Here is a 16063-nt window from a genome sequence, read left to right as displayed (position 1 = left end):
GTGTCGTCTGCAGATTTGATGAGCACGCCATCTGTCTTTATCCAAGTCAGGGTCCAATCATTCAGCTAGTTCCAAGTTCACTTAATTATATATACTCTTGTCTAACCTCTGTCTCACCATCTTTCCCACGGGAATAATATAAGAGACTCTCAAATATTTCATTGAACTCTAGGTTAACTAGGAACTGTCTCTACAGCATTCGTAAACAGAGTCAGGCCTGGAACCCTGGGCTCCTAACTCCCAATTGAGTGCTCTTTTCATCAACCACACTATCTTGATCCGACACCAACTGTCTGTCTGTGTGATCTTGGGCAAGACAATTCCCAATCTTCCTGTATTTCACTGTCATCATCTCTAGAGTGGGAACGATAATAGTTGTCAGAGCTAACATTTTATGGCAGTTTAAAGCTCGCAAAGTTTCTACATATATTCTCAGCACTTCCCTCCCAGGGCTGATCATGGATGAAATGTAATACTTAGCCTGAAAGAACTCATAAAAACGCAATGCCCTGATCGAATATTGGGAACCTGGGTGGTTCTTCCAGGGGGTCAGCTGGAGGTAAGCACTTGCCTTTAGATTAAGAAAAATCTCCTCAGGTCTCTCCCCCAGCCCCAAGCCATAAGACTCGGTTCAGATTCCAGCAAGTGCCCAATGTGTGTCTATGGTTACCATCTGTAAAGTGCTCACCCAAGTCGACCTCCTCCACCCTGGGCCACTGGGAGTAGGGGACATTCTTGCAGAAAGCCTCCAGGATCTTCTCCTTCACCTGAGTCAATGTGTCTGTGTCCATGGCCCGAACACTCAGAGAGTCCATGCCACAGCCTTGGAAAGACACATTTAGGTTCTGGGGACAGGAAAGAAATAGAGGTGAGAATATCCATAGTCAACCCAACCCAGGTGCCTTCCAGGAGGCCCAAGATTAGATTGGCAAACAATAGTCTGCTGCCAAACAAGACCTGAATTTCTCCTGCCTGAGGGTTACCTCTGATGAGGTGATGGGGCTGCCACTTTTGTGGGAGGTATAGGGTCACTGATATGAGGCAAGGCCATAGACCTAACAATCCTTTCCCAGACACCCTTGCTTTAGATATCCCCAATCAAAGGCAAGCCCACCCATCCTGTATGGCTGGCCAAGTCACATCCCTGTGGCTCAGTTTCACAATCTGCAGTGGGGGTTAATATTACCAACTAGCTCAGTCCTCCAATAATCTCCTAATAAAACAGTTGGTCAGGAACTGGTGCAGTGACAGGGCCTATGAAAGTCTGCATCCTTGGGCAGAAAGTTAAGCCCACTCCATATTGCTTTTGCATCTCTTTGGCCGGCCAAGTCTTTAGTGCACACAGTCAGAAGGCACAGAATCAGAGAATGACAATTTCAGAATTTAAGGGAATCTTAGCAAGCTAACCAAGATTTCTTTCTACCACCTCCCTGACAAGTGGACATCTAAACAAGACATCTTGAAGACCTCCAAGCAGCAGGAACCCACCACCTCCTGAGACCGCGCATTCACCTTTTGTGTAATTCTACTTATTAGGAAGGTTTTCTTTATATCACAGCATAACTTGCCTTTCTATAACAACTCCCACTCATTGGTTCCTGTTCTCTCCTCTGGGGTCAAGCAGAACATGTCTAACCTGTTTTCCACATTATCAGCTTTTGAAGACAGCTTTCACCTTTCACATACACTCCCATCTATGTCTTCTTTTCTCTAGATGGAGAACATTCCAAATCCCTTCCATCCAACCTCATATGGCAAGGGCTCATTGCCCTGATTTGTATGACAGCCGGCTTATCAACATCCATACACGTTCCTCAACCGAGCCTGAAGCCAGTTGTGGTCTGGGCCCCTGAAGCTCCAGCTACTCTAATCAATCCCCCCCTAAAATACTGCTTGGTAGGAGTGAGCTCCTCCCACAGGTATGGCTGCTCACTCTGGGCTTGGCCTCGATGTTCTCTCTCAGCAGCCACTCCTCATTAAGTGTGTAGCGAGCCTTCCCAGTGATTGCATCAATGGATCCCTTGTTGATCTGTTGTTTGATTGCACACAGGAGCAAGAAGAAGGGCTCACCCACAGTCTCCTGGGGGAATGAAAGAGAGTGGGGATGAGAACAGGAATAAACCAAAGGCTTCTCCTCCTGAATGAGCCAAATAGACCGCCCACTCTCAGACTCCAAATCTGAGTCCTCTTCAGCAGATACTGGAAATCAGACCAATGAGAATCCTACACAAATATGTATGCCAAACATGTATGACCACAGACCAATGTCATCCAAGTGTCAAAAGCAATTAGTCAATCGATGAACACTTATTAAGTGCCTGCTAAGTTGTAGAAGATGCCATTGGTAGGGGAAATTTCCTTATCTGGGAATATATAGTCTTAACTATAAGTGTTATATATAGTCATGTATATGAATATGTGTATATATATATATATATATATACATACATATATATTACACATAGACTTAACTATATAGTCTTAACTATAAGTGTTATATATATGAATATGTACATATATACACATACATAGACTTCACTGTGTTATATATAGTCATATATAAGTATATGCATGTATATATAGATATAGATATAGATATACACACATACATAGACTACTTTTTGCTAACATACCCTTCCTGATCTCCAGAAGGGGATGGTGGTAAGTAATCAACTCATCCATCTGGTTTCCAAAATCTTCTGTGGACCCAAACTTGGGACTAACCCTACATTGTTTAGAAAATCTTCCAGAATTCTAAAAATAGCCCACTGATATTAAATCCCGCTGGGTAAATTGCTCATCTGTGAACACAGGACCTGGAGGAGAACAGACCTCAACACAGTCACTTCCCCTGAGGCCTCAATTCTATAAAATTGAGCTAAGAGCTTTCCAGATGCCAGCGCTTCCCTGGGCACCTGGACTGATCCATCTTTTGGCTGGTGTTATTTGAGTCAGGGATGGGAATGGAAAGAGGTGGCGTGGGGGATGGGGGTGGGGAAATCCATATCCCTCATTTGTTTCAGTTTTAAATTGATCCTTGGCCTGGAGAGCCGGAAACCGTGGGCTGCGGCAAAAACCTGCAAAGCCCTCATCAGATACCCAAGTTTGGGAAGCAGCAAAGTAGGGATTGGCAGCTCCAGTGGTTCCTTGGATGGCTGCTGGGAAAACTGGTTTGGAGCAAAGTCAGAAACCTCCCTCTGACTTGGCCTGGCCAAGGGGAAATTTAACTAACCACGAACCATGCTGATTCGGCAGGGGGCGGAGGGGATTCAACAGGGAGAGATCAGTATCTCAGCTGCTTAGTTCTGTTTTCCAGGACAGTCCAGGCTTGGCCTCTCCTCCCTAAGTCTGGTATCGTGGCTGGGACCCAGGGGTACTTGTGGGTCACACGGGGGTCTGAGTGTGGCCAGACACTGTCCCCACGATGGGAGCTCCAGGATGGGTGGCAGCATTTGGATGGCGATTGGACCACAACTTGGGGAAAGGTTTCATGAGCTGAAGTGTTTTTCCCTCTCGTTCTCTCTAATGAGCCAGACATACTGTTTGGAATATTCCCTGGGGCCTAGCCAGATCTTTATCCTTAAATTTCCCTTACAGTAAGTGGAAGTTTATGCTTATTCCCAAGGTCCCACCTCAATCTTCCTTCCCCTGGGGACTTTCCTCTTCTCTCTGACTCCTAGAATTCTAGGGCTAAAGGGGACTCTAGGGACCTTTAACACCAAACTCTTCCTTTGAAAGTGGAGGAAATATTTTCCTCAAGGTTCAGCTCAAGTACCACCTCCTTGGTGAGGCCTTTTTCTAGCTGCTAGTGTCTCTCCCCTAAAATATTTAGGAGAGAATGAATTTTGTATGTGTTAATTTTGTACAAACTTACATGTATTCATGTTGTCTCCCCCAATAGAATACAGGCTCCTTGAGGGTAGGGAATGTTTCTTTAGTCTTTGTGTCCCTAGCAGGTGCTTAGTAAAGGCTTACTAACTGATTCATCACCCAAAGTCATATACATACAGTGAGCCAGTGTCAGAGTTGAGACTAGAACCCAAGCCTCCTGACCCCTGGATTCATGTACATCCTACTATGCCACACTATTGCCTTAAAAAAAACCAAACTTTAAGAATGTTCTTTTTTTAAAACTTTGTTATCACTTCCCAGTTTCTCTCTCCTCTACCATAGAATCCTCCTTTGGAGTTGTTATAATAATAATAGTTAGAACACAGAATAAATCAACACATTGGTCATACCTAAGAACACATGCCTCACTCTACACCTGTAGTCTACCACTTCCTCGCCAAGGGACTGCCTCATCCCCAAATGAACCAACCTTGGAATGGCCATGTGGGCTACACTGGAGTTCAAGGCAGGTAAGACTACGTTGGTTTGGACAGTTTCCATTCCTGATGGGAAGCCCCTCTCCTTCTTGCTGCTCCACTGGATTTCCCCTTGGGATTCCAAGCTTAGCTTCCACTTCTGCCTGTTAGGGACATCCCCAGATACTGATGGGCTCTTTGGCTGGCCATTGTTGAATTACTCGGTCAGATGGGCCGGTCAAAGGTTGTTTAGTCAACAAACATTTATTAAGCTCCTGATATGTGCTAGGCACCACACTAAGTGCTTTTAGCATTTAGAAATAGTATTTGATTTTTACAACAACTCTCTGAGGTCCATGCTATTACTATTCCTATTTTACAGTTGAGGAAATTGAGGCAAATAGAGGTGAAATGCCTTGCCTAGGGTCACACAGTTAGTAGGCAGCTGTGTAGGTTTGTTCTTTTGGGCCCTAAAATCAACCATGCCCCAAAGCCATAGCATAATGTAACTTGATTCCTCTTTGGTTCTTGAGAACAAACATGGTAGCTACTAGTATGCTAGGTGACTGAGAAGACAGTTGGAGGGCCCACAGGAGCAGCCTTCTCCCTCCCCTAATACTCTCCCATTGGGGAATTTTGATTTTTCCTGCTCTGATGATGCTTGTAATCAGCCTGAGGGGTAGAACCAGTCCTGACCTGCGTACTGACAAGACCAGCTTTGAGACATCAGCAGAGATGGATACGGAGGGAGGGAGAGAGGGGGTCCCAAGGGTTTGGATTCTAGCCCAGACTCTATCTTCCTGGGTCAGTCCCTTCTTCACCCACAAAGTAGAGATTATATCCCCGATCCTTCCCTACCCAACAAAGAAGTGGTGAGAGAGAGAGAGAGAGAGACAGTAAGCCCAAATTGCTTAGACTTTTGGCAAAGAGGCCACAAGATCATGAAGAACCAACATCCCTGAAAGAAGAAAAGTCTAATGAACAGCTCAGTAGGACCACTCACTCACGAAGGATTCCATCTCTTAGCCCAGGAATTTCTCTTGCATTTGAGCCCAGACTCTGGGCCAATTTTCCTAGAAAATATTTTTGCTACTCTCGATTCTGCTGCATGACTATGTATCTGACCATGAATCATTAAGTTCATCTCTTTGCTTCTCAGTACTCTCCTCTATCACCTTCTTGAGAGCAGGGACTCTTATGTTTTCCTGTGTTTAATAAAGGAGCTGCTTAATAAATATTTACTGATTGATCCCCTGATTGATTTGTACAATGAGGCTATAAGATGATGAGATCTTTCGGATTCCTTGCATCTTTGCTGTTTCATGATTCTACCTGCTAGTATGTTATGTTATATATTAGCATCCTTCCACTCCTAATACTCTAGATTCTAAGGTTCACTTTCATTTCTGGCACTCTATGTGCTAACATTACGCGTTCCAATGTTCTTTCCAGTTCTAATATTCTATTCTGTGCTCTAATATTTCATGCCCCAAGTTCCCTTCCAGGACTGTCTTTCCATGTGCTAATGTTTCTGTGTTCCAAGGTCTCCTCCAGCTCTCATATTCTATATTCCGGTTCTGACATCCTATGAGTTAACATTTCTATGATCCAAGTTTCTATCAGCTCTAATATTCTAGGTTCTAGGTTCCTTCAAGTCCTTACATCCTATATGTTAGCATTTCTGTCTTCCAAGGTTCCTTCTAAATCAGGTATTCTGTGTTCTAAGGTGCTTTCCAGCTGCAAAGTCCTAGAATCCAAGATTCTAGGATTCTCAGAGGCTTCTCATGATCTAACATTAGTATCTCCGCTCTGATTAACAGAAAATCTAGTCTCCCTCCTCTCCGAGAGAAATATTTGTCTTCCATTTTTTCCTTCTTTCCCAAAGCGATGGGGCCAGTGGGCCAGCAGAACACTAATATAAAACAAATGTCTGTGTCACATTACATTAACTCAGAAGGCACAGCTCTGGGGTCTGGACTGTTTCCACTCTACCATTGAGGGACCCTGAAACAGCTGTTTCAAATAGATGCCAAGATTAACTAGAATCACTTTGGAATGAAAAGCAAGCCCTCATGGTCACAAATGTCCTAGAAGAGAGAGAGCTGGCAGAGGATGGAGTCAGGCGAGGCCTAGGGATGGGCACAAGGTGGGAGACGGAGCATCACTGGAGACACTCAGCTTGGCCCTGCATTGTCGGAATTACGTCAATGAAGCCAGCCTCAATGGTGGGCCCTTGTCCCAAGGCTCTCCTGGGAAACTCGAACACATCTAGCTCGTTCAGGTGGGTGAGGACACCAGCCTAGCATGTGGGAATTAGAGGACATGCTTTCCCCCATTTTGCTGTGGTAACTGCTTGTTCCTTTTCTGGCGGGCATATGGGAATCTTGTTTGTCACAGTGGGAGATGCACTAAGGGAACTTCTACTGGGCCCTCTCCTTTCTGCTCATCCTACTTTGGCCCCTAATTCTTCTCTCTCAAATGACTGCAGCAGCTTCTTGGTTGGACTCCAAGTTTTCAGGCACTTTCTTCTTCAACCTACCCTCCACACAGCTAGCAAAATAACCTGACTGAAGGACAGGTCTCACCATGTCACACTTCCCTACTTAGGAACCATCTGTGGCTCCCTACTGCCTTCAAGATGAAAGATGAGCTCTTTAGTTTGCATTTAAAACCCTCCCCAGACTTACTGCCTATTACCTTCCCTTAATAGACCCTACCTATCAAACTGGCTAACTTACAGTTCTCTGAGCAGGGTGTCTCATTTCCTGCCTATGCACCTTTGCCTAGGCTGTCTCCTCATGCCTGGTAAGCCCTCCCTACTTAACTTTGCCTTTTAGAATTCCTTCAGGGTTTGGCTTGCGGGCTTCCTGCTATGGGAAATCTTTCCTATTCCCTCTAGTAGTGAGTTGTGAAACTCTTTCTCCTCATGTTATCTTCTACTTCCTTATCTACTTATGTGTTTGTATGTAAGCTTTTTGAAGGCAGGTACTGTTTTCAGGTTTTTGTCTTTAATTATCTCCAAGGGCTGGTGCATAGTAGGCATCATTTTGATCAGCGCTCATTGAATTGAATGCATAATAGTGACCATCGATAAAGTGCCTACTACGTGCCAGGCACTGTGCTAAATGCTTCAGAATTCTCCATCTCATTTAATCTTCACAACAACCTTAGCACCATTTTTACAGATGAGGAAACTGAGGCTCGAGAGAGGGTCAGTGACTTGCCTAGGGTCATAGCTAGTAAGTGCTGGAGGCAGGATTTGAACTCTCCAAGTCCAGAGTTCTGTCCACTCTGCCACCTAGATGAATGAGAAGAAGAGGAGAAGTGTAGGAATGAGATGGAGGGCCTGGGTGGGCTTACAGATTTCACAGCCAATGCTACAGACTATTCTCTTGTCCCCCATAGGAAGGGAACATTGACTTTGTAGGTGCATGTATGCAGGCAGATTAAATAATTTCTAGGGAGTCTGCTGAGATGAGAGAGAGGAGGAAGACACAGCATGTGGGATGGGATTCAGGAAGCCTGAGGTTCTCTTCCACTTCTGACACTAGCCAGCTGTGTGACTTTGGACAGATCACTGCCCTCTCTGGGCTTATTTAAGGAGAGTTGGGTCCAGGTGGTCTCTAAGATAGCTGCCTATGAGGCCTTCCAGACTCAGAAGGCAAAGAACTGCAGACTGGTGCTGGAAGGATCCTAGGACCAGAGATCAGGGGCTAGAAGGGACCTCAAAGGCCATCCTGGGACCCCTTCATTTTATAGTTAAGAAAATGACTTCCCTGAGGTTACAATGTCAGAACAGGATTCACACCCAGATCCTCTTATTCCAAATTCAGTATTTTTTTAAAAGTGCATCATCTTTTCCAACCCTATGATTTTAGGGAGAGGGAAACTGAGGTTCAGGAGAGTTAAGTGACTTGTATAAGGTCAAACCTCCAGGAAGTAGCAAACCTAGAAATCTGAACCCAGGTCTTCTGACTCCTGAAATTTAAAGCTGACCCCAACGTGTGTAACCTTCTCTGTGTGTATACAGGATGTGCCAAAAGTTTCAATGCAGTTTAAAGCTTTAATAACTTGACATTATAATAATATTTAAGTTATTAAAACTTATAACTGCACTGACTTTTGGAATATCATGCATATATTACATGTAACAAAACATAATACAACATAACATGTAATTACATATATAATTATATATGACATACAGTTATGTATCATATATAATTATATATAATATATGGCTATACTATATATTATATAATTATATTCTATATATCATAGATAAGAGAGTCATCTATTATCTAATATAGAATTATATAAAATGCCATATATTAGATGTGATAATAAATAACCATATCTTATCTATAATTATATCTTATGTATAAGATATAATTGTGGGTTATGTTACTGTTATCTAATTATATATAACATATAAGTAGTGTATGTTATGTTATGTTACATGTGTGTTTTGTGTCAGTATATGAGCAGCTGTACAAGCATGTGTGCATGGCTGTCAGTACATGCATATGTCCCTGAGTGAGGGGACATCAATGTGTGTCGGGGTCTGTCCCCACCAGGACACAAGCCTTTTACAGTTTTGACCTCCAAGGCAGGGTACAGAGAGCACACCAAGCCCAGCACTGCCTCTGATTCCCCCCACTCCACAGTCTTCATCACTGACAGAGCTAATATAGATTCAACTTTAACCAGTTCTAGACCAGTTCTGGATCTAGGGGTTCCTAGGGTGCCCAGGCTGCTTGCATGAAGCATGCTAAGTGCATCATGGGTAACCAGGGTGCTCACTCCCCCAAACTGCATCAGCCATCATGGAGCCAAGCCCGGGACTCTGGCTGTTTTGCCACAGAAGCCCGGAAAGCAGCCTGTGCAACGGGCCCCAAAGTACCCATTTCTTGCTGAATCGTGGATTGGAGATTAGCTCTTCTCATATCCCTAGAACAGAAGCTTCCCTAGGCTTCTGTTTCTGAGGTTACAGTACTGTGGTATCACAGAAACAGTGCTAGGCTTGGTGTCCAGACACTTGGGTTCAAATCCAGGCTCTGACACTGGCTAGCTCTTCCCCCGTGGGTAAGTGACAACCTTTCTGAGCCTCTATTTCCTTATTCCTATAATGGGGGATAATAATAATTTTCCTTTTAAAGAAACTGTTCTGTGACTCTTACTGGTCTGATCATCGGGAGAACTGAGTTCTAGTCCCAGCATTGGGTTAATGAGTTGAGCATATCACTTTCCTTCTATGGGCCTCAGTTTCTCCCCCTGTAAAAATGAAGGGCCTTAATGACCCTGTAAGTGCCTTTCAGTGCTAAGTGCTTCCACAACTGTCCTCAGAGTTCTGTGCTCATTGGAGGGTTGGGAGTAGGAAAGCATCTTGTAAACTTTTAAGAGTTATAAGGATTTAAGTCATTGTAATGGATACCCCACAGACTGACAGCCACAATTCCTCTCTGAGGGCGGTGGTAGACCAGAGATGCCTCATTTATGATGCTCTGAGATTGAGTTGTATCATTTATGAATCTTCTTACAGTACTAATTTCATCATTTCAACCCCCCTGCTCAAGAACATTGAATAGCTGCTCAGTACCCTCTGGATCAAGTCCAATCCAGGGCCCTACCCTGTCTGGCCCTAACCTAGCCATTCAATTGCGTCTTCTCCTGTTGCCTTGCACCAACCCTCTCCTCCAGCATCTGATCTCTTCACTCTCATACAACAGGGGCCAAAGCTGTGATTCCATCAGTGAAAAAAAATTGCTGGTAAGAGAACTCTTTCTACCAGCATAGACCAGCCATTTTTCTGTATCTTAGAGTACTGGAGAGCTTTTGGGGGTATAGGGACCTTAAAGGACTTGCATATGCCAGTATATATCAGGTTTTTCTGACTTGAAGGCTGATCCTTTATCCCCTACACACAATGCTTCACAGCATACACATACTGTGTTTATTTCCCCATCTCGGGATGTTTGTCCGTGCCATTCAGAGCTGGAAGAGATCTCAGACATGAGGACCATACTGAACACAGATGGAATTCCCCCTCCCCCAATAACATACTTGACGATTGGTTTTCTAGCTTCTCCATGAAGGCCTCTGAGGAAGGGGAGCCTGCCACCCTCCAGGTGAGGGACAAATGTCTAACTGGCCTCTTTTTCCTCTTCTATTCATTGTTCATGGTTATGCCCCCAGGACCAAACATAATGAGTCTGATCCCTCCCATCCACATCAAGGCCCTTCAAACACTTGAATATAGCCATTGGGACCCCTGAGCCCTCTCTTCTCCATCCTGAACACTGCTAGTACCTTTAACTAAATGTCACATTAGGGCACAAACCCAAAGACCTTCGCCATATTAGCTGTTCTCCAATTATAAACCATGGTACCCACAACTAAGCCCAATACTCCAGATGAGGCCTATGGAGGGCAGAGCCCAGGGGGCCATTTGCTTCATTCCTCCAAACTGGAAACATCCTCCCTTTTTCTTTACAACCATCCAAACTCTACCTTCAAGGTCTAGCTCCTCTTACCGACTGACCACATGAACACATACTGATTTCCCCTCCTCTAGCCTTCTCTGGAACTTAGGATAGGCACCATTATTATCTTACCCTGTCCCTCCTGCCATTGTGTGGGCTCTTTAGGGACAGGGACCCCATCTTGCAGGTTCTCTGGAATGCTCCCCAGGCACTGAGCACAAGTCTAGGCACATAGCTGGTACTTGGGAAAAGCCTCTTGAATTAAATTGAGTTGAACTGAATTAGACTCAAAGATCTTGACAGCTGCAGCAGTTTCCACAGGCCCCAAAAGAGGCTTGACTTCCATGCCCGGCACTGCCTTGAGTGCTCCCATTCTGGACTCTTCCCTTACCCGCAGGTAGCTGTACATGCAGATGGACATCCAGTTGGTGAGCATCTTCTCCACAACAGATTCCGTGCGGCGAAGCATCAGCTTGGGATTCTTGGAGGCCGAGGCATCGATGAGGTCCACAAGCAGGTCCTTCATGATACTGGTGTAGTATTCCAGCTTCCCATGCAGAGCAATGGTGAGCAGGGAGGCCAGGTTGCACCTGAGGGTGAGGGGCCCAGTAACTAATTCAGTTCAATGGCAATGATGAATTATGGGGTCAAACAATGGGGACACTGAGACTAAATGTCAACAGCTCTTGTCTCCAGGCAGCTTACATCCTTGCTTTTGAATGGCATTTGATTATTTTCCTCTATTAACAAACATTTACCTTTTCTCCTTCCACTAAAGATCAGTCACAGTAACAAATAAGGCTGAGGGGAGCAAAGCTGATCTCCCTCAGGAGCCATGAAGGAGGCTCTCCTTTGCTGAGGCAAAGGGACATATATCCAAGTGAGCACATGCGAAACATTGGGCTAAGCGCTGAACTGGTCAGTGATATGGGGACTCCTGGAGGAGGAACGCAGGCTGCCACCTTCTCAGCAAGCTGCTGAGAGCAGAGGTGTCAAACCCAAATAATCCTGAATGCAACTTCAGCCACATTAAAGTGCAACTGGGAAAAATTTAGCAAAATAGATAAAAATACAATAAAGTATAGCTAGATGGATGGAGGGCTGGGCTAGAGTCAGGAGGCATCATCTTCCTGAGTTCAAATCCTGCTTCAGACACTTAGTAACTGTGCGACCTTGGACAAGTCACTTAACCCTGTTTGCCTTGGTTGGCAAACCACTCCAGTATCTCTGCAAAACCCCGAAGGAGGCAGGACTGAACAACAACAAGAAATATTACATTTTAAAACTAAGTTTAAGTATGGAGCATCCATAAGGAACCCTAAATGACAGCTGACATTTACAGAGCTTGAAGGTTTCCAAAGTGATATATATTTACAGAAGTGTGTTATATACCAACATAGGCTCAAATGAAATATTGTATGTTTACACACACACACACACACACACACACACACACACACACACATACACACACTTTAATTTGAGCCTCACAACAACACTGTGGGATCTGGGGCAATCACTATCTCCATTCTACAGGTGAGGAAACAGGCTGAGAGAGAAGTGCCTAAGGCAGAATTCGAACCCAGGGCTCCCTTGTTTCTATTAGAGTTGGACACCATGACTTGGAGCACCATGACTTGCCTAGGGTTACACAGTCAGTATGTATCAGAGGCTGGATTTGAACTCAGTTCTTTTTAGCTCTGAGGTCAACTCTCCACCATGCCACATAGCACAGAATATATATAAAGACAAAGTGATCTTGTTGGGGTAGGAAGGCATTAGCAAGTGTAGGAATCAGGGAAAGCCTCTTGTAGGAAGCATGTAGGGAGCTGTGAGGTAGAGTTAGGAGGAAGAGACTTTTAGGCTTGAGATAATCTGTATAAAGGTGGGAAATGGAAGGTAGGGCAGGAAGAACACTGTGCAACATGTCGGGGATGATGGGATCCCCCATTACTGGGACTTGGCCATATGTGAACTAAGACTCTACAACAGGATTCCAGGCTCTCCATGCTACCAGGCTAATGCATCCAATGCCATTCACATGCCTCTCTCCAGAGTTACCTCCCTAATCTCTTAGGTCCCGGAATTAACAGAATTTAAAGCTCAATGGGACCACAGAAAGGCAGGGGAGGAGAAATCTATTATTATAATAATGATTATTAGCCAGGCCAAGATAGCTGTTACTTCTGGGGAACATGAGGCACAGGAAGGAAGGCTGAGGATGACTAAGGCTTCGAGGAGGAGCAGAGAGAACTGACCCCCACAGAGCACTGACCTGTCTCGAACGGCAAAATCCTTCTGCTGCTCCAAGGCGTGGACAAAGACAATGAGGAAGTGCTTGTTATTAAGTAAGGTGGAGAACAGGGCAATCCCTTCCTCCATGTTGGGCCGGCAGCTCTCAGGGATCTGCAGAGGAAGGAGGGTCAGGGAAGGTGTCACGGGTGGTGAAGGCCCTCCCTAGGCCAGACCCCCACCCCCCTCACCTCCTGTCCCCTGTCCTTCCCCTCACTCTCCTCTCTTCTCCCTCTCCCTCTCCTCTCCTCTCCCTCCCCTCTCCTCTCCTTCTCCTCCCTCTTCTCCCTTCTCCTTCTCCCTCTCCTCTCCTCCTTCTCTCCTCTCCTCTCCTCTCCCTTCCTCTCCCCTCCCCTCTCCTCTCCTTTCCTCTCTGCTTCCCTCCCATGGCCCACCATCTCTTAGCTCTGGGACAGGTGCCACTTGCAGCCAGAAGTAAAACAGGGATCAGGAGGTGCAGAAGCTACCTTGGGGTACAATTGGGGCAGCAGAAGGCAGAGAGTTTAGCTGCCATATGAATTCAGTGAGACTATGCTAACAGATACCAATGTCACAACACTGGTGGAAAACCATATGTACTTGGGGAATGGTACATGGGCAGAACCCATCAGTTTACTAAGATGGCACAATCCACGAGTGTGATGGAGGTCTGAAATGGCACATATGCCACAATCCCTTTGCATACAGAATTGTAGAAGGGCTTAGAGATGACTTAATTCCACCCCCTTCTTTCATAGACATAGGCTGAGAAAGGTTAAATTGACTTCCCAGATCACACAGACAGTAAGTGGCTGAGGTGGGGCCAGAACCCAGATTCTCTAGTCATGACGTGTTATGGGTAGGCCATTGAATTTGGAATTAGAAGAGACAGGTTCCAATCCAGGCTCCATCTTCACCTCTCTGGGACTCAGTTTCCTCATTTGTAAATCAAGGGATCCCTGCATTTCTAATATTCTGTGACTCTAAGACCACAGGGACAACTAATGTCACCCAAGCGTGCTGAAGGAACCCAAGGCAGTGAGAATTCTGCCATCTCCCCACCCCGTCCCACAAGGTCACAGCTTGCCCAAAGCATCACCACCTCTATATTGAGTATACAAATTGAGAAAGCCTCTCTGGGACCTGAACCCCAAGGTCAGCCAGACAAAGTACAGGGAGCTGTGAGGATGCTGGGGCCAAGAAGCAAAGATGGCACCATATTACATTCCTTTGGAGTCTCCTTGAGCAATGAGGCCGGGAAGGTTAGTGATGAGATCACACAGCATGTACACTGGCGAGGGTGAGATTTGAACCCAGTTCCTCTGGCTTTGAATCCAACAATGACAAAGAGATAACAAGGATGATCCAGCCCAGGGTAGAACCATATATATACAGAAGTGAAATGTTTGGTTACCGCCATCTGACGAACAGTAGATTTATCATTAGAAATAATAATAATAGGGGTGGCTACGTGGCACAGTAGATGGAGCACCAACCCAGGAGTCAGGAGGATCTGAGTTCAAATCTGGCCTTAGACACGTGACACCTCCTAGCTGTGCGACCCTCGGTAAGTCACTGAACCCCGAGTGTCTCGCCAAAGGAGAGGAAAAAAAGAAATAACAATAATAAATGGGTTTGCTCTAGGGGGTGATGGGCAATGCAGGCTGCTTTAAGTGTGCTCTCTCCTAGGCTATGTGTTTCTCTCTGCCCCCATCCCTCACCATTGACCCCCTCCTCCAAGAATGATTGAGAATGGAAGGGGAGGGGGCTGAGGGTTGAGTTCCCTGAAATCCTAGGGAGATAAGAAGTCCAACAGGAAGGCTGAGGGACACAAATCTCACGCCTTTGCGCCTCTGAAGTCTCTAAGGGGGACAGAAGAGGAAATGACTGTCTGCATTGGAGAGGATCTGGTCCCCAGCCATGGGGCTCCCAGGTCTCTGTGCAGTGGCTGTGTCTGGCATACTCACTTTCCACTCCCCCAATAGCAGCGGATGAGTTTCCTGGACCTGAGCTCCCCCCTGGGAGTTGAGCGGCTGGGAAGGCAGAATGTAGCACTCCTCATAGAGGGAAGAACACTGGAAAGAAAGAAAGACCAGGGGAGGTATGGGAGGGAGTCATGGAGTGGTAAGCCACACTCCGAGGAGGGAACAAAAAATCCTCCCTCCACCTCCATCCTCTGCCAGCCCTCGGCTGCCTCTGCAGAGCTTTGCTTCCTTTGGCCTGTGGGTCTGACCGGGCCAGCTCAGAGACCCTTCAGTCCAGGGTGCTTCTCCAACAGCCCCTCAGCCCTTGTTGGCTTTCTCTAAGCAGAACACCAGAGCTCCAGGCTGCTTTGGAGGAAGGAAATGAGGAAGGCTTTTGTTTTTCTTAAAGGATGTGTTAGGATACAAACAACCAGAAAAACTTGGTGTTTCTTTCCAGTGGTAATACTTTCCAAGCATGGGGCTGGGGGGAAGGGGACCATCTTGCCAGCTCAGTAAAATGAACCACCTGGAAATCTGGGAAGCAGGGAGGTTGCTTTAGCACCCCCCAATGAAGGGTTGTTACAGACTCTGCAGCCTGGGGTATGAATGAAGTGTCAGTTTTCCTGAGCTCACCTTTTACCTTCCCAAAGGCAGTTGAACAAAGTTACCATTGCCCAGGCAAGGGAAAGGAAAGACTAGCAGGAGAGGCAGCCACCCAATAGGGCCCCCAGAAACACTGGGCTCACTGATGCTGCGCAGACAGCAGATGGTGCTGCCAAATGGACACCAGGAGGAGGGAGGCCCATGGGCTGGATGCATCTCATCCACAAACAGGGTAGGGATGTGGCCATTTCTGGGGTGGAGCATGGAAACTAGGAAACAGCCTACCCAGGGCATAGGCACAAACAGACTGCAAGTAGATAGGAATCATCCACCCCAGGGATTTACCCTGGTGTCGGGATGGCTGAAGGAATATCTGGGGAGGGAAGATAAGACTCATCCACCTGGGGACTGGCTGCCTTCTCCACATGTATGCCAT

At 46.0% G+C, this 16063-nt stretch overlaps 1 protein-coding gene across 1 annotated transcript in view; it reads right to left on the bottom strand.

The window, feature by feature from the left end:
* PLXND1 (plexin D1) overlaps positions 1-16063 on the bottom strand; it is a 201455-nt gene that overhangs the window by 25232 nt on the left and 160160 nt on the right. Inside the window, exons 23-27 of the mRNA XM_072598409.1 lie at positions 15028-15135; positions 13065-13195; positions 11181-11379; positions 1934-2080; positions 689-845 (exon numbers count right to left, since the gene is read on the bottom strand). Coding sequence (XP_072454510.1) covers positions 689-845; positions 1934-2080; positions 11181-11379; positions 13065-13195; positions 15028-15135 — 742 coding nt within the window. The remainder of the gene's footprint in view (positions 1-688; positions 846-1933; positions 2081-11180; positions 11380-13064; positions 13196-15027; positions 15136-16063) is intronic.

The sequence above is a fragment of the Notamacropus eugenii genome, chromosome 3 (genome assembly GCF_028372415.1).
Source record: "Notamacropus eugenii isolate mMacEug1 chromosome 3, mMacEug1.pri_v2, whole genome shotgun sequence".
In the NCBI taxonomy this organism is placed as follows: domain Eukaryota; kingdom Metazoa; phylum Chordata; class Mammalia; order Diprotodontia; family Macropodidae; genus Notamacropus; species Notamacropus eugenii.
This window is presented reverse-complemented; position numbering and strand designations above follow the sequence as displayed.